This window comes from Petaurus breviceps, unplaced genomic scaffold (assembly GCF_028583685.1).
Source record: "Petaurus breviceps papuanus isolate PSGF00001 unplaced genomic scaffold, PetGlider_PUasm1.0 490, whole genome shotgun sequence".
Classification (NCBI taxonomy): Eukaryota; Metazoa; Chordata; class Mammalia; order Diprotodontia; family Petauridae; genus Petaurus; species Petaurus breviceps.
This window is the reverse complement of record NW_027186352.1, coordinates 17,260,889-17,287,704: the sequence shown is the minus strand read 5'-3', so window position 1 is coordinate 17,287,704 and position 26,816 is coordinate 17,260,889. Positions and strand designations below refer to the sequence as shown.

Below are 26,816 nucleotides of genomic sequence, written 5' to 3'. Positions count from 1 at the left end.
TGGAAATAGATCCTGCATTAGGAAGCACTCTATTGCTATGACACAGGCAAGACTTGGGTGGAGAAGGAAGAGCTCATATGACATACAATAAACTCCATGTTCCTGCGGATCAATACCTCATGATTACAGTAGTTCCTTCCTACCATCTACCTTCACCTTAAACTCTCTCCCCAAATACAGAGGAATATCTGGAGAAGAGATGTAGAACTAGAAGGTAGCTCAGAGTCAGGGCACCTAGGACAATTACACCATTTTACACATGAAGAAACTGAGGCCCCAAAAGATGAAGTGATTTTCCCAAGGCCACACAAGTGAATATTATCAGGAGTTCAAAGCAGTCCCTCTAGCAGACATCTTTCACATTACTCCCCTCCATATTCCAGATAAAAAGGCTAATCAATTCTCATCAATTGCTGTGCCTCAGTTCACTGAATTTTATCCTTTACACAGCTGCCAATGGGATTTTTCTTACACCAGATCTTACCTTGATAAGTCCTTACTCATTAAACACTACAGCTTCCCTTTAGATTCAGGATCAAATATAAGCCTGTGTTGGCTTTAAAGTCTCTTATAAACTTCCCCCAACTTATTTTTGCTAGTCCCATGATATAAAGTTTCTCTCCCAAGCCAAGTCAGTCTTTTCTCTGTGCTTCATACCTAGCACCATGCCTTAAGACTTTGCATGGCAGGGCCTAAGCCTCATTCTTTCAATGTATTCCCTCTTGCCTCACTTCCACTCCCTGAGCTCTCTCTGATAACACCACCCACCAGCACGACCTTCTACACAAAAATATTCTTAATCTCACTTGTGCCTACCCTCATTCCCTAATGGGAAAAAAGTTCACTTATTTTATAAATGCATTTATTGAATATCCATGTATTGCTTCCCCTGAAAGCAAGGACTGTTTAATTCTATCCAGTACCTAGAAAAGAGCTTAGCTCCTGGTGAGTCCTTAATAAATTCTTGTTGTTTTCTTGGTGGTGGTGGTGGTAGCAGTGATAGTAGTAATGATAGTAGTAATAGTAGCATCAGCAGCATAAGAGTAGTAGTGATGGTGCTAGTAGTAGTATTACTAGTAGTAGTACTAGTAGTGGTAGTAACAGCAGCAGCAATAGCAATAGTAGTAATAACAGCAGCAGTTAGGTATGGTAGTAGTAGTAGTGGTAGTGGTATTAGTTGTATTTGTAGTAATTACTGTTCATAGTTGTAATAGCCATAGTACATAGCAGTAATAAGATCAGGGACATAGAGACATAGGGTGGAGGGGTTGGCTTGGGGATTCTGCGTCAGTGGTGAAGTTAGGCAAATCATCCGGAAGAACAAGTTTGGAGAGAAAAGATGCTGAGCTTGAGTCCATAAAAACTGACCTCAAGGTGGCAGTAAACTGTAAATTCCTGAAGTAGAGAATACTTCTTTATGTTTTGTTTTGCTTTATTATTTGTTTTTATGTCCCAACTGCCCCAAAATAGTGTTTTTGTAGGAGCCTAATACATCCTTGTTGAATTTTATTATGACGATGATGTCCAGTTAGTTAATGAGGGACAGGAACAAGCCTTTATTAGGCACCAATTATATGACAGGCATTGTCTTAAACAATTTATAAGTATCATATATAATATCAATGGACATTTAATTCCTATAGACAGAGATGCAGGAGTCAATCTTTATTAAGAGAACAGCTAAAAATAGCTGCATTGGGCAAAATTCCCTTTCACAACAATATTGGGGGATATTTTAACTCACTCCATGAACCTGTTCAACCAGCAGCATATAAATACACACATTTTCAGATAGGTGATTTAAGCAATTAATGAAAAGGTATCCTTCCCAGGAGATCTATGATGCAAGTTCCATTTCCTCTAGTGAGATGCAACCAGAAGGGGCTGAGGCATTTTGGGATCATGCACAAGTTCTGAAGATTCTATGCTCTGTAGCTGAGTCCTCGGAGCTCTCCTGTTCAGCTCCCTCCCACCCTAAGGTTTTTCGAGAGGACCCTGAATATCCTGACACGAGTTCTCACTATATTATTACTAATATTGTATATCATCCTCATCTTCATCACTGCAACTTCATTTTTATTCCTAATTCCCAAATTTTCTTTCACTTCATTTTTGGTTCCTCATTAATCAACTTCTAATATGAAGACCTTCAGTTCTTTTCACCCACCAACGATGCCACATTAAATTTATTCATTGGAGTCTGAAACTCTAATTTATATGTTTGGGATCCAGAGCTCTAGTTATGACATTAGGCTGTGAAATTAGTTCCTTTTTTCCATAAAGAACATCTAGCCAAATTGTTTTAAAGAATGGGTCTTCCATAGTTTTGATTTTATATGATTAGTAATTAAAATCTCAAACTTTTTGAAGCTCCAGCTCTCATCATGAGGAAAAAAAGGAAATTAAGGTTTGTTCTTTTAAAGTGACCATTGTTTAATAAGAAAAGCCATTCATTCTAATTAAATAGAAAAACTTCATAGCTAATATTGTTTCAGTAGGTATTTTTCTATTAGTTGACAAATAACTATTGCTAGTGGGTATTTTATTTTCAATTGAAATACACAAACAACTTAAGATTCTATGTTTTTTTGTAAGTAAAAGTTATTCTCGTTGTGGGAACTTCTTTCAACTATGTATATCACAGGCAAACTAAGATGATATTGATAACAGATTTGGAACTGGAGTGTCTGAGAGACCATCCCATCTAAGCACCTCATTTTGTGAATGAGAAAACTGAGACTAAGGGAAGTAAATTGACTTTACCAAGGTCAAACTAATAGCAATTGTCAGTGTTGAAATTTGACCCTATGACCCCTAACTTTAAGCCTAGTGGTTTTACAATGTACCACAATTCACTAGGCACCATATCTTAGCCCTCCATAGCCTGAAGCCAACTTGGTCAACAGGAGACTGTTTTTGACCCTGAGTAAAACCCGAGGTTGGCAGACTGGTAGAGTCATTCTAGTGCAGCGCTTTGTGTGCCAAAAAAAATAAGTTTAACATCTGAGGAGCCTCTGACAATGTTAAGAGGGTCCTATATGTCAGGAAAGGAGATCTCTGGCTTTATATGGAGGCAGATTCAAGTTGGAGAGGTTTATTGAGAGACTGATAATTCATCTGACTCCTGCCCAAACCCAAGTCGCTCTCGGGGCAAAGCTCAATCTGGCTTCTTCTGGTTCTGCTCTGGGGATATCACATCCTGTCATGTACAGATGAATTTTCATAAGTAATATGTCTGTATTTATTAATGAACATCTGTATTGTTCATGTGGTGATCTGTTAACTTCAGATAGGTAGTTTTTGTTTTCTTTTCTTTTCTTTTGTTTTCCTCAGGGGAAATAGAAATTCAAATGAAAAGTAGTTCAGGGTCAGAGAGAATATGTACCCAAGGAAACATTACCCATTGACCAAAGCCATCACTTTGCCCAGTCAACTTAGGGAAAGATCATGGAGACAAGTGTGGGGGAAACAATTAAAAGCTAGAAGTTCAAACTGAAGGTTTTCCCTTTATTATTTAGTTATTGTAAAATTAATATTAATAAAGTATTTTTTTCCAAAGTCTGCCAATTTTGTGCCGATGCAAATGAATCATAGAAATAAGGATTTATATCAGGAAGTGATTGTGGAGGAAAGGAAGGAGAAACCCAGGCATAAATAGTGATGGGGATTGGAAGACAAAAAAGGACAGGAAGAGTTAACATTTCTGTCTCTCTATGACACGGTGAAAGGACTGGAATTAAAATCAAGTGATGGGTCGCCAACCCCTGTTTTTGGCTTTATTAGTAACACGACCACAAAGTCTCTTCATTTTCCTGGGCTTCAGTTTGCTCACCTGTGAAATAAAGAGGTTGTGGTGCAATATTGTAGAAAGGCCCCTGGATTTGGAGTCTGAACATTTGAATCCCATTTATATTTGATCACAAAGTATATACATGTGTGTGATGCAAAGCATATCCCTGATCTTAATGTCATTTGAAAGCTTGTAGACAGATAATTTAGTTGTAGCTATAACTCTGTAGACATAGATAATGGCAGAATGCATAGGAGTGCAGGCAGACATGAGATCAAATCAAAATTTCCTAGACATGGCCTCCCTGTGTGACCCTAAGCAAGTCTCTTAACTTTTGACTCTCAATGTCCTCATCTGTAAAATGGGGATGTTAATTGTACCTAAGTCTCAGGGTAGCTGTGTGAATGAAATAAGTTAAAATGTATAAAGCACTTTGTAAACCTTCAAAATCTATGTAAATTTTACTATTGTTATGATTAGTCTATTTCCTGTCATCATGTATTACATATGTGTATGTATGTGTGCATGTACATATATACAAACTTTCCATATACATATATGCAAAACCAATTCGCTGTCATTTTTCTAGAGCTTTATGTTTTTTTCCAAAAAATATTAAATATATACTATCTCAGTGGATCCTCACTATAATGCGCCAGAAAATAAATGAAGAAAATTGATTTTACAGATGAATTGACTGATTCTCCAAGGTGCAAAGTGCTTCCCCAGGACAATAGAGCCATTATATGTCTGTGGGAGGATTTGAACTCAGGGCTTTCTGACTCTGACTCTAACTTTGCAGTGCCTAGCTCTCCTTGTCATATCTGCATATTTGTATGTGTGTCTTATAACCAAATTGGAACACACAAAATTGTCGATCTTTTCTAAGAGTACTTTTAAAGCTAGAATTTATAGCAGTCCAACAGCTGAGAAGATGAAAGTCTTTGTTTTGTTTTGTTTTGTTTTTCCATCTAGATTTCTGGACATTATTTTTCTACCAAAAGTGCATATGTCTCAGCTGCATGGGCCTCCATTCAGTTTCTCAATGTCTATAGAAATCACTGACTATTGATATGGTTATCAGTATCAACATATCCATGACAGAACTTTAAGAGTATGTACATGCCCGCACACATATGTGTGTGTTTGTCCTGAACTTGTGGATTAATACTGTAACAACTAGCAAAACTAAATGATGACTCAATAGTCAGAGGAATTCCCCTTCCCCCTGAATCAACAAACATTTAAGATTTCTCTCCTTTTCCCAACATCCCTCCCTCTGACTTGGGATTCATTCTCTCCGCAATCATGTTGCTTTTTCCCTTTCCACTGAGGCAGTCATTCCATAGTGACCATTTGGTTGAAAAGATTAAAAGCAATAAGGAAAAATTAAAATATTATCATTCCTTTCCTTTTCTACTCCATAAAATGATCTTGCAGTGGGGTGGGGGAAAAGTGCAAATTCTTTTTTACCCCATTTCACAAATGAGGAAACCAGAATTCAAGAAGTCTATTCCCCTATGAATGAAACTTGGGTCACAAATTATAGAGATACGCATTTGGATCAGGAAGTGACTTTAGAGGGAATGAAGGAGAAGCCCAGACATAAATAGAGATGGGGGTTGGAAGAGAAAAGGAAGGGCAGAAAGAATTTGTATTTCTGTCTCTTTATAGTGATGAGGGATGATAGGTGTTTCAGGGACTACCATGACCAGAGTCCCTTGGTGGGCATCTGGAATAAATTCACAGGCTCAAGTATTCTGAGTCAAGTTGGTAAAAGTTTATTATCATGCTTAACAGTGGGCAGGAGGTCTTAGGGAACATGGAACTTAAAGGGGGTAGAGTTAAAGTTTTTATAGGATAAGCTTTAGTATAACCTGTGCCAATTACGCTAACTAGGTGTGTAAGGGTGGGATTAGGGAGGAGTTAAGGAGTGGTCAGTGAAAGAAACATGCACTTTCAACATCTGCAGCACAACCGTATCGCCCATAATTCACTGGGAAATAGCCCGGGTGCGGGGAACTTCATGGAGGTGTGGTTTTAGGCTTCAACATCACTAACTCAACTAGCTGTAAAGGCTGACTAAGAAGGGGCCAGTCTGCCACCCATAAATGTCCTGTTTGACAAGATGGATGTTGGGAGTACACATATATCCCAAGCTAACGAGGGATACAGCATGTGTATAATGGCTAGAGAGTTACTCATAGATAGCCCAGTGAAGGATTCATAGGTGCAGCTGGTCATTATACTAAAAGGAGATAAACATTTCATGAATGGTTGCTAGGCAGAGTGCTAGCAGGGGGAAGGGGCAGAGATAATGCTCTGAGGATGGGAAGATTTGAGGCTAGGGAGAAATGTTATTTTGGAAAATGATGTGATTTTATAAACTGTGGTTCAAGCACAAGCACCCAAGCACCCCATCAATAGTGTAGTGAAAGGACTGGAAATAAAATCAAGTAATAGGTCCCCAAACCCTGCCTTTGCCATTTATTAGTAATAAGACCATAAAGTCTCTTCATTTTCCTGGACCTCAGTTTCCTCATCTGTGAAATAAGGAGATTTTGTGCAATATTGTACAAAGTGTCCTGAATTTGGAGTCAGAAGACTTAAATTCCATTTTCACTTTGATCACTTTGATCATCCTGAGTGACCATTAACTTACTTAATTCTCTGGGTCGTAGTTTCATCATTTGATAAAAACAAGATACTTGGATCTTATGATCTAGGACAAGATGTTCTTCAAGTTTCCTTCCAGCTCTAAGCACTCATAGCTCCATTTTCTTAATATTTGCTTCTGGGTAAGTGAAAACTTTCTGAGTCTGTTTTCCAATCTATACAATAAGGCTAATATTTGTACTGGCAAGCACATAGTTCATACCACTGTAAGTTCCTGTCTAAAAAGGAGCTAATGCTCCTCTCAGGTCTTCCCACTTCCCAACATGGCTTTGAGGATGAAATGGGGTGAAACCATGGTTTGTTAATAGAAGTGCTTTCTTCTATTCCTGCATGAGAATTGCAGAGATGCCCACTTCTACTCTGTCTGAACTTTCACACATAGAAACTCTTGAATACCATTCAGCAAATTATAGAAGGACTGAAATCCTCGTTAAGAAAGGGTGTGCCCAGTACTCCAATGAATCAATGAGGAAACTCATTCCAATGGTGCAGATGAGAGAACATCTATGTCTGCCCATCTGTTCTGACTTGACTCCATGTCAGCTCTATTCAATATGGCATGGGTCTTCTTCTAGAGTCAAGTTCTCCAGATCTTATGAAAATGTGGATGGAGCTTTTGGGTTACCCTTGGATTTTGTTTCTTGAATAGCCCCATTGCCTTTTTTTTCCCAAGTTATTTAATCCTTTGATGACACACTTAAACCACTTCTCTTGAGAAATTCCTCTGTTTTGGAATAATGTAGCCTGTTTACATACTTTATAATTCCATTCTAGCCTTTTGGAAACTCAAATTGTTTAGAGATCATAGATTTATATGAGTGTGAGACATAAAACATCACTAGAAGAAGTGATTTTGAATCTCATCTCTTTTACTATAGAAATTCCATGGGATGTTGGGTGCATGATTTTTCTTTTTTAGGCTTCAGTTTCTCTATTCATAAAAGTAAACATTTGAAACAAAGGGTATCAAATCTCCTGAAAAGGGATATTTGAGACATTCAGGTGGCCTTGGGGATAGACTACTTGTCTAAAGTCAGCAAGATCTAAATTAATAACTAGACACATTTGCTATGTGACCCTGGCAAGTCACAACCTCTGTCTGCCTCAGTTTCTTCAACTGTAAAGTGGGGGTCCTCATAGATTCCTCTCAGAATTGTTATGAAGAACAAATAAGATATTTGAAAAGAGCTAAGCATAGTTCCTGGTACATAGTAGATCCTTAGTAAATGTTCCTTCCTTCCTTTTTTTTTCCCAATCCTAAATAGATGACCACTGAACTTAGCAGTATACTCTATCTTCTTGATTATAAATCATGTGGTATGACAGGTCATGTCTGATGTGTCTTATTCCCCATAGTGCCTAGTGTAGCAGTACACATATAGAAGTCACTCAATAAACATTTTCTAATCTACTAAAAATGCTATTTATTCTTTGTAACATTCAGAGTCTTCCTACATCCTCTCTCCTGTTTGATCTTACGTTTCCAGAAAACACCAAAGTTCCTACAATTGTCTACGTTCTCAACGACAAATTGGCATCATTTGTTCCTGCACAGTGGTTCACAGGACTTTCTTTATTCTTTATCCACATCTTTCAGCTTTGAACCATATTGCATGCTGAGAATTGCTATTTTTTTTTCTGGACATAGAAAAATGTGTTGCTTATCAGCTTGTCTCAAGAATGAAATGATTACAGAATTACAGTCAATGTTCGGTTTGAAGGAAAGGAACTTAGAAATCTTTATGGAACTGTAAAAGCTCTAGGTCATATATGATGCTTAAATGGAATCATGATCTCACCAGTCTAAGTATTCTGATGTTGACTGTGTGCCATTAAAGAAGTTATTGTAACATAAAGACCTCATTTTCCTACTTTGTAAAAAGAGAAGGTTAAGCTACCTGTCTTCTGCGATGTTTAACCTGCAACTATAGCTCTTTGGCTGTCCATCTGATATGCTTTACTACTACTACATTTCAAGTCAAATTAATATGTATTTAATAAAGACCTACTATGTACCAGGAACTATGCTAAGGTGCTCTGGCCATAGAGGAAAATGGCAATTTGCACTCTCAAGGAGCTCACATTCTGATAGGAAACACAACATGCAGCAACCAAGAAGACAGATTCAGGCTAAAATGGTGGTGGTCTGAAGAAGGGATGGAAAAGTCTCCTTGTAGAAGATTGAACTTTAGCTGAGACTTGGAGGAAGCCACTGAAGTCTGGAGGCAGAAGTGAGGAGGAAGACCATTGGACACCTGGGGGACAGCCAGTCAAAGCACTTGGAGTCAAGCGATGGAGTGCCATGTACAAATAAAATCAAGGAGGTCAGTGTCACTGGATCTCTGAGCACATAAATCTGAGTAACGTTCAAGAAGCCTGAAAATGTAGCCAGTGGTAAAAAAAATGTATTGAATGGGGACCAGGGAGAGATATCATCACCCCAGAATTTTATGCCCACTGAGAAGGCAAAGAAAATATCAGTTATAGTTGTGAAATCATTCAAAACTCACTTCAATATTAACTGTATTTTAAAAAGCAAACAAATATATAAAGAAAGCAAGAGAATTGTTTTTGTTTGTATTTAGAGTTCATCAGTTTTCTCTCTAGAAGTAGGCAGTACTTATTTTTCATAAAGAGTACTTTGGAATTGTCTTAGAGCAGAGTCTTGAGTCGAGTAGTCAAGTCTTTCATGCTTGATCCTCATTAAAACATTGCTGTTACTGTGCACAATGATCTGGTTCTTCTCACTTCACTTTTCATCAGTTCATATGGGTCTTGCAACGTTTCATTTCTTTGTTTCTTTTTCTTAAACCATCTCCACTCACAATTTCTTATAAAACAATAATATTGCATCATAATCACATACCACAACTTCTTCAGCTATTCCCTAATTGAATTGGATGCCCTCAGTTTCCAATTATATGGCATCACAAAAAGAGATACTCTAAAAATTTGTATGCAGATAGGTTCTTTTCTTTTTTCTTTGTGGTACAGACCTAATAGAGGTAATGCTGGGTCAAAGGGCGTGTACTGTTTTATTGTCTTTTGGGCATAGCTCCAAATTGCACTCCATAATGACCAGAATAGTGCATAATTTCACCAACAATTGATTAGTGTACTATTTTCTCTCATCCACTCTAGCATTTGTCATTTCTAAAAGGATGTGAGGTGATACCTCAGAGTTGTTTTCATTAGCATTTCTTTAATTGATAGTGATTTAGAGCATTTTTTTTTCTAGGACTGTATATTGCTTTGATTTCTTCTTCTGAAAACTGCCTGTAGTAAGTTTAACATGGAAAATAATTAATCATGGTAGCCATGATAGCTGCCTTCAAAAGTCCAGCCTGAGGAAGAAAAGACTCAGTGGAAAAACTGAGAGTGAAAGGATCATATTTTGAGTAGAGTTTGGTTTACAACTTTTTGGCTGCTAGAAGAGAGCCAAGAACAGTGGGTGGAAGTTCTAAATTTTAGATGGGATGTCAGGGAAAAATAAAAGAAAAGCTTTCCATACAATCAGACCTGTCTGAAAATAGAATGTATCTGCTTGAAAAGTGCTACTTTGCCATTTATTGGAAGTCTTTAAGTAGAAAGTGGACAATTATTTGCCTGATATGCTGGTGGCCATTCCTTTATGGTATGTGTTGGAGTCAGTGGCTGAAAAGGTCCCTTCTCACTCCCAAACTAGGTGATTTTGTGATATTTGAAGGATTTTTTGTTTGTTGTTTTTGAAGTAGACAGCTAAGATTTGTTCTGAATGGGCACCAGAGTACAGGCCCTGAAGCAATGTGTAGACATAGCAGCAAGACAAATTTAGGATTGATGTAAAAAAAAAAACCCAACAACTTTTAAACTATCAACACCAACTTGAAGTGGAATAAGCTGCCAAGGGACATAGTTTGGTTTCCCTTCATTAGATATTTTCAGCCAGTGAAATGGATGATTTCTCAGGGATCATACATTGAGAATTTTCAGGCTTTTTGGACGCTAAATTCCCTTCCACTTCTGAGATTAGAGGACTCACTGGGTAAGGTCCAAATTCTCTGTTGTCTTTCCTCACCCTGTAGAGCGTCCTGGCTGGTTTTTCTCTTTTTACAAGATGAGCCAGCCTGCTCCTGACCAAAGCTGTTCCTGTATATGTTAGACCTTAACAATGTGGATTTCAAATGGAAATCCCAAAAATCACACACTGCATAATGAAACTCATATCTAGTTAATTTGCAAGCAAAAAAAATCATTTATAGGAGGGCTGGAACATTTTTATTACCCCAAATTATTTTGGTATATTACAGTATGTAAATTGCACTTCTGGCCCTAATGAAGTTCCCAGAAAGCAATGTGTGAAACAAGTTCTGTCAGATGGTATAACTAACCTTGTCATGTTTTATTTGTACGTTTTCTTGTACTTGGGCTCTATTTACATTTCTAAAAATGCATTCCTGCCTTTAATTTTACTTATGGCCTTTTGGAAGGATTTTCACGCTGGCATTATGAAATGTATTTGTTATTCTGAGTACTTTCTATTCTCAGGGAAATTATAGTAAACTTGGAAATGAGGCTGTTACAAAAAAAGAGATTAACCTTTAAAAATAGGAAAGGTCATGTTAAAAAACTTTTAAGGAGTACTTTTTTGAAGTATTTTTGTTTTCCTTTTTTACCACTTCATTTTTAGTTTATAGTTATCAGTTGGAAGTTCTTGTGGCAAGGCTTTCTTTCTGATAAAACCCTGCAGGAACGTCTAATACTCTCTAACATGTAAAATGTCAGTGTCAATGGCTAGCAGAGGGGTTCTGAAATTTTATGTGTTATGAACACCTTTGGTAGTTTGGTAAAATATTAGGGAACTTGTCTCAATCTTTTTTTCACATAGCATTACAAGGGAAACATTTTATTAATATAGTTCTTTCTAATCCATCTACCATTTTTCTATCATCTATATCAGGGGAGGGGAACCTGAAGCCTCCAGGCCACATATGGCCCTCTAAGTCCTTGGGTGTGGCCTTTTGCCTGAGTCCAAGTTTTCCAGAATAAATCCTTTTATTGAGGGGATTTGTTCTGTGAAGTTTGGATTCAGTTGAAGGGATGCACTTGAGGTCCTAGAGAGCCATGTGTGGCCTTGAGGCCATAGGTTCCCCACCCCTGATCTAAATTATCTGTTTCACATCCATCAATTTATAATCTATCACCTATTTATCTTTTTTTTTCTCTATTATTTAATCTATCCTACAACTATCATATATTTACCTACAACCTATCATCTATTTATCTATGGATCTATCATCTACCCCTCTATCCATCTATCTGTCTCTTTTCACGCATATCTTGTTGTGTCACCTTGTGACTGTTCTTTGAATTTAGTGTCTCTTCAGGCCTGCTGATATGTTTAGCTTTTTTTTCCCCTAAAACATCATGTACCTTTATCATGGATTATTTGAGGACTTACTATTCATTCATGCATTACCAGTTCTGCCTGTAGCTCAGCATTCCATTTCAGAGAATCATAACTGGCAAGGTCAGAACTAGTCAAGTGTAGCCTGGGACATTGCCTTTCACACAATAATCTAATAGCTGTTTCTATTACTGGTCTGTTCCCTTGATATACTTCAGAGTCCTGGGGCTATCACAGTACTCTCTTGATTCATATCTGCTCATGAGGACAGATTGTCTGGGATTAGCATTGAAAATATCACATTCCAGAAACCACATTCTTACCTTGTACCCTCCATTACATGATAAAATCATCCAGCACCTTCTTCAATCTCAATCTTTTTCTTCTCTTCTCATTTGCTGTACATTCCCTATTCACTGTTCATTCTATTACTCGCCTCTTCTGTTAAGAAAATCTCTTTCATCTTAGATCCCTTCCACTCACATTCTGTGATAGGAAGAGACTGAGACTCACTAATACCTGCCTCCCTGCCTCACCCCTATGAAGGCACCATATTTGTTTGGAAAATGATTTTTTTTTCTCATTGCTGTGACTCAGAATTTTAGAAAAAAATGGTCAAGCATTGGACTTCTTTGTGAATTTTTATACTATCAGCTTAGTTTGGGCATCATAATTCAGAAAGCGAATAATGGAATTTAAAAGTTTATCTTTAGCTCCATAATTAAATCCATCAATCAACAAGTATATAATTAACCACTACTCAGGGTTAGGTATTGTGCTTAGTACCTATTGAAAGCACTGAGGATACAAAGGATATGGAAAGGAAGCTAGGTAAATGCAAAGGAAAAGAAAAAAAAATATTTGCCCTTGAGCATCTTCTACTTTACATAAGAGAAACAAAATTTACCTACGTGGGTAAATGCCAGATGTGTATAATGGAAACACAAGCTCTTCTGGAGAGGAAGGCACTAGCAACTAGAGCACTAGAAAGACCTCCTGGGGAAAGTGAAGAGCAAGAATGTCTCTGTAGCTGTAAGCTTTAGAAAGTGCTTTAAAGCAGCATTTCATTTATCTTCACAGTAACCCTGGGAGGTAGGTCCCTCGATTTTAGGTATCTCAATTTTGAAAATTCGAAGACTGAAGCAAACAGTTCAAATGATTTGCTCATGGTCACAACAGCTGCCAAATGTCTGATTCTTGATTTGAACTCAGGTCTTCCTGACTCCAGAAACAATACTCTACATCCATTGAACCATTTATTCACATGGGGTCTATTCACATGGTATATCTAGCATTTCTCTGGGTTCATCTTCATTAGAGAGAGTGGGAAAAAATGGGAATCCTGGGCCATTCTGTTAATATATTCTCATCTCATATCTGTTAAATAACAAAATTGAAAAAAAACAAAAACAAACTTCTCTGGCTGTAGACAAAAATGTAGCATATGGTGAGGTGGTATTTTCCAAAGTCAAAACTTTACATTTCCCTTAAAAGTTTATATTTTTTATAACTTTGTGAAAACCAAAAAAAATGTTTGTTGCATACATAGTTAACTTTAGAAACAACACTGAGAAGCTCATAATATTTAAAGTAAGAAAAACTATTAAATCATTAATGGGGGAAGGTGGAGAACTCTAAAAGTTTTTAGCAAGAGAGGAAGAAGTAGAATCTTTGTAAGAGAAAGGAGGGTTCTGGGGGGCTGGAAAGTCAATGGCTCGTTCCCACCTTCGTTTGCTTCCTCTTTTGAATGTTTTCATATTTTTACATTTGCTTTCAGAGTCGTTCTAATAGTAATGCTTTCTTCTGTCTGGGCATGCATGATGGGGATGTGTAGCCTTTATTTAATTCAATGGAAATTTGTCACTAGTGATGTTTTAGATGATAGCATATAAGACATCTCTGCAAACTTCTTTTTTAAAGGCACAGGAGTAATTTTCTAAAGCCAACACACATTGAAAAAGGGGAGAAAAGGAAGAGAATGCAGAATAGCTAAATCATACATGGGACTCTCCAGCTCCATTTATTTAGTCCAAGCCTTCTACTAAGTGATTCGTTGCTAATACCACTAAATTTGGACAGCATACCATTAAGAGGGCAGATACTCTGAACTGAATGGAAACATTGTAAATGTAGCAATAGGGATAAATTTTGTAGTCCAGGCCAAGAGAAAAACAAGTGGTGGAGAAAGCATATAATGAAGCTCTTCCCTCCTTTGTAATGACTGTGCTAAATTGTGTTTTGGGGGAGGTTACTTGTCTTTCTTCAAATGATTTATGAATGTGAAGTGAGAGATAGAAAATGCAAAATGTGACCTTCTTACAACCATTGTGGACAGCAACTCGTTTTATAAGCTATGTTCATTCTGCTCTGCAGTCAAGAATAGCAGGCTAATCCAGAATGGGAGTAGTCATCTGCATGAGATTGCCATGCAGCAGCTGGGGGGTCGGGGGGGGGGGGAACCTGGTATGCTGGACTGAGAAGAAATAGATTTAGTTCTCACCCTACCATTATGTGACTTTTGTTCAATCAACTCCTCTTTCAGACTCAATTTCCCCCAAACATAAAATAGGCATGAAGTCAAGTACTCACAAAAAAGAAAGGAAGAAAGAAGGAATGAAGGAAGAAAGAAAACTGTTGTGCAGATCAAGTCAGATAATGTGGCTAAAGAGACTTGTAAATGCAAAGTGCTAACTGTGAGATGTCACTGATGGTTTTAAACAATGAAGACATGAGCTTGATAATGGAGTGAAAAGAGACAATATTTATTACACATTCACTCTGTGCCAAAGGCTGGGCTGTGCACTGAGAATACACACAGGAATAGAGCACAGTCCCTGCTATCAAGAAGCTCTTGTTCTAATTGGGATAGATAATCCAAAAATAAAGGCTCTTCATGTCCACGTTCAGTCTATGGAAGATGGAAAATACAGGTCATACAAAAGGAGATAGCACAGTCAATGGCAAGGACCCAAAGATCTTGGGAAGTATTAGCAAGCTAAATAGACCCCTACTGAGATAAGAGAAAGTTCAAAGTTTAGAGTCAATGGTGGGGAGGGGGTCATTTGACACCTTAAAAAGTGGTAAAGAGATGAATTTCCCCTTTCCCCCCACCCCAGCAAATCCAATCAACATCATTACAAAGAAGATAGAGTTCACAACCTTGATAGTGAGGCTGAATGTGTGACCATGAACAAGCTGTTTTACTAGAATATAGATAATAATACTTGGGCTTTGTAATGGGAATGTAAATTTTAAAGATCTTCCCTGCCCCTAGGCTAAAGTGCACCTGAAGCCTGGGGAGGGAGGCTTGTTTTTCAGTAGATACTTTTTGATTGGCCAGTGAGTCAATAAGGTTGTTACATTCTCTGAGCCAGGAGAAGGCTATATAAGCCCTGATGTGAGGCTTTGTTTTGGGGGCTCACTTTGAGAAGTGTTCTGTGATTTGATCTGAATTCTGGGAAGCCGTTGTTGAGAGTCCCCCGGCTTTGAAAAACCCAGATGTGGAAACCCAGATGTTGACTGGGTTTGGATGTAATGGTTGGAAAGTTTGGAAAATCTGTCTACTTGATGTTTCTGTCTTGATAATTATGCCTGTATACTTTGAGGTTCAGGGTGCTGACCTTTTCTCCTGAACAAGGTAAACGATATATGTCTGATTAAAGTAAGCTTGTTAACCCATTTTGAGTTGCTTTCCTTTAACAAAGCAGATCCAAGAACCTGTGGTAGCTGCAAACCCTGAGGACGCTTGGGGTGCTTGCTGCTACAGGCTTTCCACCTCATGGATTTGTTCTAAGAAAATCACTTTGTAAAACTCAAAAATGCTATGGAGATGTTATTATTATATTTAATTATTATACAGTTCAAGATGGCTAACATTTAGAAAGAGCTTTAAGATTTATGAAGAGCTCTTAAAAATGTCATCTCTTTATCTTCAGAGAAACCTTGAGAAATAGGTGTTATTATTATCTCCATTGTACAAAACAGGAACCTGAAGCAACGATTGACTTATTCAGGCTCATAAAGCTAAGGAATGTCTAAGGCCGATTGACTTCAGATGTTTTTGACTCCAGGTCCATCCAGCCTTCTCTCCACTAAACCACCTAGTTGCCTTATATACAATTTTGGTGTGCAAACTGTTAGAGGTGCTTTAGATAAAGACCAAAAAATAAAACAATAGAAAGGCCATTGATTACAAGGAACTTAAAGTCTAGTGGGGGAAGACCCCATTCCCATTTATAAGTGAATTTATAACAGATACTAAATCAATATAGGGTGCATTTTGGGTGAAGGTACTACACACTGGGCAATCATGAATTTCTTCATGAAATAGGACCCATGGTGCTGGAGTTTGAATTTTAAGGATTCTAGAGATTTGAAGAAGTAGAAGGAAAGAAAGAGAGCAGACTATTCATGGGGCAGCAAAGTTCAGTGCAAAGGAATGGGGATAGGAAATGGTATTTCATATGTGCATGAAATTAAGTAGGTCAGGATAATTGAATCTTAGATTTAGTGGATGGGAGTTAAGTGTAAGAAGATTAAAAAGGTAGAAAGGAACCTGGTTGGAAAGCCTACACAATCTTTGATTGATGAAAGTAGAGAAAAGAACAAAACCATTCTGATTGGCTCCACTACAAAATAAGCTCAATCGAGCCCTCACTGCTGCTAGGCAATCCTATTCTACCTCCCAAACCAACTCATTATCCCACTTATTATCCCACTTTACACAGAGGATTTCTTCACTCTTTCAACCCTTCTAAAATTGCCCACGACATCACCAACCCCCTCATTCTCTCAAGTGGGAACCTTGTGTCATATCTTTTTTCTTATGCCATAAATTAATCCATTTATTGTTGGACTATGAGTTACAGATATTTGATAAGAAGATTTTACTGGTCTTTCAATTCCTTCAGTCTTCTGATGGCAGATTTGACTGTGACTGCAGAGGTGGTATTATAGGTACATGCACCACCAGCGACTGTTTTCATACAGGATCGACAATGCCAGATACCCAGAGTCCATCTCTTCATTTTGGTCTTGCCACAGAAGGAGCAGATATACTTGGCATGCTGGCTAACACTATTTTCTTCACCATTTTTCTGAGGGATGCACCATAACATGTTTCATATTTACGAACAATTCTGACCTTCTTGGTATATTTAGCCATGTTAGCAGTTTTGGGCCTGGAGCTTGGAGAGGAAGGAAGCTAGTGTTATCATCCACTATGAACTTCGTCTCTTCCCCTCTTTCTCAGCTCTTCTCACTCAAATGCCTTGTTTCTCTCTACTCCTTTACCCCTGATATACATGATGAAGTGACCTTATTCCCGACAAAGGTTAACAACCTCTCTACTTGTCCAAGTTAGCCCATTCTGTTGTGTCTCTTCGACAGATTTCCACCTCTGTCATCCCTAATTTTCAACTCATTTTCCTCTTTTGCCCCTGTCTGCTGTCTCATTTCCTACTGCCTACAAACATAAACATTTCTCCCCTATCCTGACAACAAACAAGCAAACAACCAAAACGATCTCACTTGATTCTTCCTACATTTGCATTCTATGTTTCTTCTGTTTGGAACCAAATTGCTTGAAAAGGCCATCTATAACATGTTTCCACTTTCCTCTTACTGTCTTCTTAATTGCTTACAATTTGACTTCTGACATTATCATTCTCCTGGAGCTTCTCTCTCCTGAGTTGCTAATTATCTCCTAATTGACAGATCCAATGGTCTTCTCTCAATCTCCATTTTCCTGGAACTCTCTACAGCCTTTGACTCTGTTGCTCACTCACTCCTTCTTGATAGTCTCTCCTATCTAGGATTTCCAGGCATTCTTCTCTCCTGGCTCTCCTTCTACCTATTCTACTTCTTTATCTTCTTTTCTGGATCCTCTTTCAGATCACTCCCTCCAACCATAGGTATCGCTCAGGGTCCCTTTTACCTTCCCTATTCCTATAGAGGAAAATAAGGAGCATGTGTAGTGTTTAAGCAGGGCTAGCACCTCTGGTGTGAAGGTTTGTTGAGCTGTTTTCAGGACTGCTTTTCAATCTTTGCTTCCTACCTAATATTCACCTCTCACTTTTGATTCCAAGAAGTTATAGCACCCCAGTAAAATATCTTGGAAGATGGGCTAAACCAGGTTGAGGGTAATTGAGATGCCTCAAACCCATAGGCGAGTTAGGAGGCAGTCTATCCCCATCCATGTGAAGACTTCCTCCAATGGAACGAACAGGTGAGAACAATTTTCTCCAAAGGTCACGAAGGCACTTAAAGCAGGGTCAGTAGAGTGACTAGAGCTAGGTTAGACATTGAAGACACCAAAGACATCCACTGCATCTATGGCCATCAACAGTAGCCCTAACTTTTGCCTTAGCAGCAGACTTCATGTGAGACTAATAATACCTTTGTGCAACTCTACCTCATTTAAATGAAATTCTCACACAAGACAAGGCCTTACCCCCATGATGTCTTTGGTCCTCTTTAAAGATGAAGGGTAAATAACAACAAGGGAAAGTGTGCACTGTTCTCTCCATTCCTTACACCACAACCTAGAAATCATGATGAATTCTCCTCCTGTATAATTCTGCTGCCAAAGCCTATGGATTTGCCTTTTGTACCATCCTTCTGTATTCCCCCTTCTCTCCTCTGACACTGCCACCACCCTACCACAGGTCCTCATCACCTTATACCTGGATTATTGCCAGAGTGTGCTGGTGAACATGCCTGCATCAAATCTCTCTCTATTTCAATCCATTAAATCACTAAAATTATTTTCGTAAAGCCCAGGTCCCATCAAGTCACCACCTCCCTATTCACTAAAATCTAGTGGCTTCCTATTGCCTCCAGGAACAAATTTAAAATACTTGATTGACATTCGAAGTCCTTCATAAATTAGCTCCATCCTCTCTAGCCTTCATATAGCTTGCTCCCCACACATCTTCCTCTGGAGAGGATAAGGAGAGGGAGAAGAAAAGGGAGAGAATGAGCTGAATGACCCAACTAGCTGGGTCCCCAGTCAGGCAGCTGGGCATACTTACAGCTTGTATTTGTCCTTCATTTTCAAAGAGGACCGTGGCACCAAGGAAATGATGGCATGACTTGCAGTTGACTTTGATTTGAGTGAAGGAGGGCTGTGCAAGGTCACCAGCCTCACTTTCTCCTCCAGAGCCATCTGGATCCAGAGACTACATATTCATCAGAGTGACTGGAGATGACTGAGAATGCAATAGGAGACCCTGGCCCTTTTAGATTAAGGCCTTTTCATGTACTCATTTAGGGTACAGTAATACTCATTCAATGAATAGGCCTCTTTAAGAAGTGAGTTAAGGGATGTCCCCTTTAATTAGAAAAAAATGGAAATAATAAAACTTCTCCAGCTCATTTTACAAATGAGAAAACTGAGGCAAACAGGGTAAAGTGACTTGCCCAAGGTCACATAGCTAGTAAATGTCTGAGGCTGGATTTGAACTCAGGAGTGTCTCCCTGACTCTAGGCTTGGCACTCTATCTACTATACTGCCCACTGTGCATATCAATGACTCATCTATGTACTAGAGCATTCCTCAGGTCTGCCCAGGGCCCAGAGTGACCCTGTGTTGGCCAAGTATTAGTCAGGTGTCAGCCCTTGTCCTCCTTTTACACTCACATATTTTGAATAAAATGTTAGTATTTCCCTGGAGTGAATGGATTGTGGGCTCTAGAGCCAGAAGTCACCCAACCCAAGGTCCTCATTTTGCAGAGGAAAAAGTCTAAGGTTAAAAGAAGGGGTACGGACGGCCCCAAGTCACATGGGGAGTGAATGCCCAAACCACGGTTCCAGTCGGGGTTCTGAACTTTGAACTAGAATCCTTTTACTCCCTGTGATGCCATGCCCGTGGGGAGGGTAACAGGACTGAGATCATCCTTGTTTGCCCTGTGACGCCATGCCTGTGGGGAGGGTAACATGACTGAGATCATCCTTGCTTTCTTCATCCTCTTCTTCATCTTTCTCATAATCATCAGCATCCCCTGAGTTGGCATTTATCCAGAGCTGAAATTTGCCAAATTTGGCATAAATATTCCTGGTCTATCTGAATCATGGCCTCATGGAGGAACGGCCTACTGGCTGTTAGTATGTCTAGTGGGTGAAACCGAATCTCAGATTGTTAAGTGGCTTCCATATGGTAACTTAACTTGTGAGGATCCCAGACAGGATTTGAAACCAAGGACTAATATAACAGAATGGGGCAGGCTATTACTATTGGTCACCTTGTGTAACACTTTCTTTTTACCAATCAGGAAACCAAGACCCTGAGAGGTTCATTAATTGGCCTAGTGTCTCCTAACAAGTAAGACAAATGTAGCACTTTTTCCCCACTTTTCCACATTCTATCTTTACAAATGTCCTAGCTCCCTCTTCACTCCATGTCTAGTTCTTTCTCTACAATAATGTGTTGTCTCAGGGCAGCTAGGTGGTGCAGTGAATAGAGCACTGGCCCTGGAGTCAGGAGGACCTGAGTGCAAATGTGGCCTCAGTCACTTAACACATACTAGTTTTGTGACCTTGGGCAAATCATTTAACCCCAATTGTCCCTTTCACAAAAATAAACAAACAAAATATTGTCTCTGTAAATCCTCCTTATCCTCTTCATCTCAATGACAATTCTTCCACATCCTTACATTAAAAAAAATATATAAAAAGAAATAAAAACAAGCCCAAGATGTGTTTATGTGTACAGGAATTTATCTTCCCATATACATTATAAAACACAAAAATGGCCAAGTGATATAACCAAAAGTTCTTCTTGTACAGGAGGGGGGAGGAGCTCGCCTTTGCCTGCCCCAGCAGAGAGGATCGACTTCCCTGTGTTGTCTGTAATATATTGTTGTTGCTGATGGTATTGGTGCTTTGTTTTCAAAGAAGACCAATTATATCACTGGGGGATGTCTTGATTTGCCCATGAAATGGATTTAAGTGAGGATTATGTTGTGTTCATGCAGATATGGTGCCCACTCTTGGAAGTTTCCTTTAGTGGACATAGGATGGATCAAGACCTTAATTATAGTGTCTTTAAGCTGTATTTTGCATTTGATTGAGAAGGAAGGGGTGACTCTTCTCAGAAACCTCTCACCCCACCAGAAAGACAAATTTTCAGTTGATACCATAAAGCTAGAAAGCATCCATGGAAAGGCTCTGATGATGTTATTGTGGCTCATGTTCCTTTAGAATGAAAATCAGTTGAAAAAGCTAAAGTTATTTAACTTACAGAAGAAAAGACACAGAGAGGACATGATGAGCATCCACAAGTTATTTGAAGGGTTGGCAAATAGAAGAAGGAAAAGATTTATTCTACACAGACCCAGAGGACAAAATCATAAATAATAATAATAATTCTAGAGGCAGAAGACCTGGGTTCACATTCTTCCTCTGACAGTTACTTTCTCTGTGACCCTGGAAAAGTCACTAAGCCTCAATGGGGCCAAGTTTCCTCATCTGAAAAAAAGGAAAAAAAAAGAGAGTGGGTTGGACAAATGGTGGTTTGCCTGACATGTGAGAGTCTCAATTTCTTTTATGCATGGGTTAGGATAGGTAGCCATTAAGATTTCTTCCAAATCTTAAATTCTAGGATTCTATGACTAGATGGTCATTTGCATCCATCTTTATCTACATTCTTATGATAGAACAATAATCCCATGATTTTTTGAAGTAGGGAAAAATAGAAAGAGGATATATATGTGAACATTGCTGTAAAAGGAAAAAAAAAATCCTTCCAATGAGAGTTGTGCCCAAACAGAATGGGTTGCCTCAGGAGTGAGTGGGGTCCTCCTCTCTGGTCAGTCAAAGAGTGGACATTGACTTCTTAAGGGTACTGTAAAGGATCTTCCCAATCAGGGTTAGGCTGGCACCTATGACCACTGAATCTCTTAATTTTCTGATTCTTGAAATTGATCAGAACTAATGAGTAAGAAGATGTTTACACCTTCCTACCCCAAGTATACTTGCCAAAAAAGTTACATATCAAGCCACGTCACATTTCTTTTTGAGAGATAACGATATCTATGAAATGTGAGAAGTGTTGATATTTCCTTTCCTAGGTTAAATTTCTTAAAGGGAGCTGTGAAAGCAAATGAATTCATATTTGGATCAGTGAACTCAGATGACGGCCAGGTTATACTATCTATGTCTATATCTGTATCTGTATCTACATATCTATCTCTTTATCTCTCTATCTATATACATATATATTTTAAGTAGATGTCACTTTGCCAGAACGTGACCCAAATCTTCCTAAGTGGATAACCTATATTTCTCAAGTAAGGGAAGAAGTGATAGGTTTTATTTCTGCAGCTATTTCCAGATTTTGTTGTATATCATAAGTATTTAGGGCTGTATTCTGCACACTGCAGATGGGCAAGTTGCCAGAACTCAATCCCTATTATACAAGATGGACTCCAACTTCAGGGCTGCCATATATTGGTATATAATTTCCCGTCTAGGAAGGTATGGGCTTCCAAGTTCTGATATGTTGAGAAAAATAAGGTCCTTGCGGAAAGAGGTCTGAAGTTGTTGCTAGAAATAAAGTAAATCATAAGGATTGACTGTCTTCTCCTCTATGTTTGCCAGGGATGCAACCTTACTGCTGTAGCAATGAAACCAGACAGGGATAAACAGGAAAAAAGGCAGACACGCACCAGTGTTTTTTTTTTTTCTCCTAGCCTTTGAATTTATACTCAAAACCAAAGAAGTTTTGAGGACTTAATTCAGTTTTTGGAAGAAGCCATTTCCTTCCAAAAGAGTCTTTGATCCCATGGGAGAGTTTGTGGATAGTCCTATAGGGTAAGATGTACCTTGTCTCTGAAGCCAGTGACATTTCTCTAGCCTCGTGACATCTCCCTCCATTCCCTTGCCTAGAAGCATGTTACAAGGTGACCCTGGGGATCCTTGCAAGATCTCGAGGTTATCTTCACAGAACTTTCTCCATGGTTTGTAATACTTTGCTTGTGACTTCATTTTCTTATGCATTTCACATAGTACCTTGAAGAGGCTCAGACCCATCTTGGGTACAGGGTTAATGCCATAATATCAACATTTATTAAGCAGTTTCTGTGCCCCATGCTCTGTACCTATGTAATGGTGGACAAAACCTAGATGATATATGGAATGGCTTGAAGTTTACAGTCTAGAAGGAAAATGAGACCAGCACAACAGATAATCAAAATTTGTCATTGCTTTTGTTGTCGTTATTCAGTTATTTCAGGAGTTTCCTTCTTTGGGACCCCATTTGGGGTTTTCTTGGCAAAGTTACTGGACTGGTTTGCTATTTCTTTCTCCAGCTCATTTTACAGATATGAGAAAACTAAGGAAAATGGGGAAGTAACTAGCCTAAGGTCACACAGATATCAAGTGTCCAAGACCAGATTTGAACTCATGAAGAGTGATCTTACTGACTCCATGCCCAGCATTTTATCCACTATGCCACCTATTAAATCAGCATTAGCACTTATGTTTAAGTACCTACTCTGTTTCATGGAAAAGACATAAAAGAAATGGTCCCTATTTTCTTTTTTGGGGGGGAGGGCAATTGGAGATAAGTGAGTTGCCCAAGGTCACACAGCTAGTTTTTGTGTGTGTGTTAATTTTGTGAGGCCGGATTTGAACTCAGGTCTTCCAGACTCCAGGGCCAGTACCACCTAGCCACCCCAATGGTCCTTATTTTCATAGATATTCTATTATAAACAAACATTTATTGAGTATATACTACCATACAAAGCATTCTGCTACACTCTTTGGATAAAGAGATCACAACATATATGTTTCTGGCCTTAGGGATCTTGCATTCTTCTTTTGAGGCAGAAAGTTGACAAGTGCACAAAAACAAACATGCAAATACATTTTTAAGAATTTAGTGGAGGGGGTCAGCTAGGTGGTGCAGTGAATAGAGCACCAGCCCTGGAATCAGGAGGACCTGAGTTCAAATTTGACCTCACACACAACACAAAACTAGCCGTGTGACCTTGGGCAAGTCACTTAACCCCAATTGTCCTGCCTTCCCCCCTCCAAAAAAAAAGAATTTACTGGAGGAAGTATTAACATCTAGGAAAATCAGAGAAGTAAAGAAAGCCCTGTGAATTCTGTACTTAGAAAGAAGTGCCAGATTCCAAAAGGCAAAGATGAAGAGGGAATGCATTCTTGAAGTCGAGGCCAGCCAGGGCAAAGGCATGTTGGGGTAAGATGGAATTTTGCTGATGGGGAACAAGCAGCAGGACAGTTGCTTGCAGGATATTAATATGACATGAGCTTGAAAGGAGAGTTCCAAGCCACATTGTGAAGTATGCTAAGTGCTAGTCTGGGAGTTTTGCATTTTACACTAGAGACGATAGGGAGCTATTAGAGAATTTTGTGTAGGGAATGATATGGTCATGTCTTTGTTTTAGGAATATTAATCTGCTAGCTAAGTAGAATATGGATTGGAGAGAAAATTCAAATTAAGTAGTCTAATTAAAAAGCTATTGCAATCTTACACAGTAAGTACATTAGAGAGTTTTGAGACAAAATACAAATGGCTATGTGAAAAGCTAGAGTAGGAGAGAGGATCAAGAAAGGCATCCTAAAGAAGGTATCACTTGATATTAGATTTTTCACTGAGCAAGAATTCAACAGTCCACGAAGGCAAATAAGAGATTTCCATATATAGAGAAAAGTATGAACACAGAATAGGTTCAGAAACATCAAAACAAAGGGGATGGAAGGGGACAGAGAATAAGATGGTGAAAACAGGCTGATATGTAAAGAGCAGGGAGGGCATTGATATGAGATGATTCTATCAAGGTAGAATGATTGTGGGGAGATTTAAATGATTTCAGGGTTTTTTTTTCTTTTTTACTCCAGGCCAAGGGGTATCATGTGGTAGGAGTTTTGTAGATAAGATAAAATAAGGTAGATAATTTTTGTTCAGTTGTAGATGACATTTCATGACTCCATTTGGGGTATTTTATTCATTCATTTATATATCTTTGGCAAGTGGAGTGGTTTGCCATTTCCTTTTCTGGCTCATTTTATAGGTAAATAATCTGAGGCAATCATGGTTAAGTGACTTGCACAGAGTCATACAATTAGTAGTGTCTGAGCTGAGATTTCAACTCAGGTTTTCCTGATTCTAGGTCCAACACTCTATTTACTGTGCCACCTAGCTGCCTATTCACATTCAGACATATCTCATTGTATTCCAATTCTAAGGCTGTACCACTGGACTGTCTAACTCTCTCTGGGCTATACGCATTTCTTCTGTTACCAGTTGCTACTAATAAGCCAGTATCTCCTATGATCTACAGTTACTGGTGAGGTCTCTGATTGCTCTCATGGATCTCCCAATCCCTTCTGGATGCTTTAAATGGCCTTTCACCTAAGATCAAGCCCAAAAAAGAACAAAATAAATAGAAGCGGCATGTACTCATGGACACATGGCAACCAGGTGGGAGATAGGACAGTTATCCTTCATTTACACATAGCAGGTGACTGCAGTCCAGTTTCACTCAATACCAGAAAGGAAAAGAAACAGAAAACCACCAGAAGCTTGGATCACTCCTTTTGTATGCTATTCAGTTCTGGCTCAGAAACTCACAAGTCATCATTCATTCCAGCTCCTTATCCAAACAGACAATTTTTCATGATCATACAATCATAAACCCTCAGTTACTCATGACCAGAAACAGTCTTATTAAATCCAAATGTATGCCTTTTATAATGTACCAAGAAGGAAAAATCTGCAATTCTCATTGGCCTGTATGTCCATTAGAATTTTGCCTATATTTTATGTCTATATTTATGTACATATCTTGTCTATGACAATAGAATATTTTTCTTTTTATCAAATACACTTTTTGTCTTTGTAATCTCAGTGCCTAGAATAGTCCCTGGTATATATTCAACAATAAATGCTGGTTGATCATTTCTTTGAATTTTTCATTCACTTGTTTTAAAGTCAAAGTAAGAGTTTAGTGCCTTAGGGAAGTAACAGGTTTTGTCCTATGGGCTGACCAGATTGAAAATTGATTAACAGATAGGAAGTATTTCCTTAAAGGATGGCTCTTGGCAAATTCTTGTTGTTCAAGAATTCTAGGACATTAAGGAAGTTTTTTTTGTTTTTTTCCTATAATGGATCAAGTGGCACATATAATTAACAGTGATACCATTTGGAACATCTAGGCAGTGACAGTTGTGTTTACCTGGAACTGATTAATGAACATGTCAAATCTTTCCTCCTCTCTCTTTTGATTTCAGGCCTGTCTTGAGTGAAATCTGACAGAAGATGTTACAGCAGTTTTCTCTCTGGAGATGGTTACCCTTAGGGATTATTCTTGGCACTCTCTTCTCATTTGGCTCTGGCCAGCATGAGGATGGTAAGTCTGTTTTTAGTCTGACCTTTAGAGTTAGCCAGAATTCATGTTATTGAATAAAAACTAGGGCACAACACAGAAATGAATAATGCTAATTTTGTAGTTCACTTAAAAGGTTAGTGGCCCTCTGCCATACCGTAGCTTTAATTAAAAGAATCTTGTAACAATAGCAGAAGATGCGCGTGGTTTCTTAATAAGGATGAGAGTCTGGTCAAAATCCAGCTCAGACGAAATATTCAAATATTTGCAATTTCACACTAAGGAATAAAGGTAAAATAAAATTTCTAACTGCAGCAAAATATTAATTTCTTTCTATTTATATATCGAAAAAACTTTGCATGTGCTAAGGTATCAGGAAGGTGCTATGGCTCTGTGTTATGGCTCTTTAAAAACAAGTTTTTTTTCTAACTCTAGGAGTTTTATGATATTAGGTTGTAATGAACATATGCATGGAAAGTCAAATTTAAAATGATATGGGCAAAATATTGGTCACATGACAAGGATGAGGCATTCCAGGTAAATAGTCCAAGTGTTCCATTGGTAATTTTACAATGTTAGGAAAAAAAAAAAAACAGGCGAGACCTCCAGCTACTTT

General features: G+C 38.5%; 1 protein-coding gene across 1 annotated transcript in view; it reads left to right on the top strand.

Annotated features, from left to right (window-relative positions):
* The window catches only part of LOC138172037 (protocadherin-15-like), a 2,287,527-nt gene that overhangs the window by 1,241,121 nt on the left and 1,019,590 nt on the right, over positions 1–26,816 (top strand). The window contains exon 5 of the mRNA XM_069101643.1: positions 26,106–26,224. Within this exon, the coding sequence (XP_068957744.1) occupies positions 26,134–26,224 (91 nt within the window). The 5' untranslated portion in view covers positions 26,106–26,133. The remainder of the gene's footprint in view (positions 1–26,105; positions 26,225–26,816) is intronic.